Consider the following 890-nt stretch of genomic DNA (forward strand, 5'->3'; position numbering starts at 1 on the left):
CTCCGCTCACCTTCGCAGCTCTCGCTGGCGCCTTGCCGGTAGCCGGCTCGGCACAGGCACTGCCCGATGGGCACCAGCCACTCGCCGTCGGCGCTGCAGTGCAGGGTCGGCTCGGCGCCGGCGGCCACGGCGTCCTCCACGCAGGCGCCCCGCACCTCGGCCAGCGCCTGCGCCTCGCCGCCGGCCACYGTCTCGGGGAAAGCGGCCAGGCCGCGGCGCACGCTGGGGCACTTCTTGTAGTAGACGCGGACGGAGAGCAGGGCCACGCAGGCGCCCAGGTCCTGGAAAGCCAGGTAGAAACCCTTGCGGCTCAGCGGCCCCACGGAGCGCACCTCGGCGTTGAGCTTGACGTGCCGGGCGGCGAAGTCGCCCTGCACCGTGATCTCATCCGGGGCGATGGTGTCGATCTTCTTGAACTGCCGCTTCTGGAAGTTGGTGCCGTAGTCGACGTCCGACTCGGCGTAGTAGAGGTTGAAGGTCTCCTTGCAGGCGCCCGAGGTGCCAGGGAAGCTGTTGCAGTCGCGCACGGTGAACTCGAGCTCCACGAAGACCCGCTGGGCCTCGCTGCGGTAGATCCAGTTGGTGCGCAGCCAGTTCTCCTGCTCGCCCTCCAGCACGTTGCACACGGCGTAGATGTAGATGAGCGAGTCGTTCATGACGTTCTGCTGCAGGTCCCACTGCCGGAGGGGGGGAAAAAGAAAAAAAAAGGAAAAAACAGGGGTCCCGTGTCGCCGCCGGCCCCCGGCCCCTTTCCGGCCGGGGGATTGAGGTAGGGTTTGCGGACGCGTCGCTGCCGCCGCCGCTTACCCCTCCGTTGTAGGGCTGCGTGAGCCAGCCCAGCTCTCCCTGGGCCTTGGCGAAGTCCAGCAGGACCACTGCGGGGAGAAGGA

At 67.8% G+C, this 890-nt stretch overlaps 1 protein-coding gene across 1 annotated transcript in view; it reads right to left on the reverse strand.

Annotated features, from left to right (window-relative positions):
• Window positions 1–671, reverse strand: part of EPHA2 (EPH receptor A2) — an 8324-nt gene extending 7653 nt beyond the window's left edge. The window contains exon 1 of the mRNA XM_026089883.1: window positions 7–671. Coding sequence (XP_025945668.1) covers window positions 7–656 — 650 coding nt within the window. The 5' untranslated portion in view covers window positions 657–671. The remainder of the gene's footprint in view (window positions 1–6) is intronic.
• Between the last annotated feature and the right edge of the window lie 219 nt (window positions 672–890).

This window comes from Apteryx rowi, unplaced genomic scaffold, assembly GCF_003343035.1.
Source record: "Apteryx rowi isolate R43461 unplaced genomic scaffold, aptRow1 scaffold_835, whole genome shotgun sequence".
Lineage (NCBI taxonomy): Eukaryota > Metazoa > Chordata > Aves > Apterygiformes > Apterygidae > Apteryx > Apteryx rowi.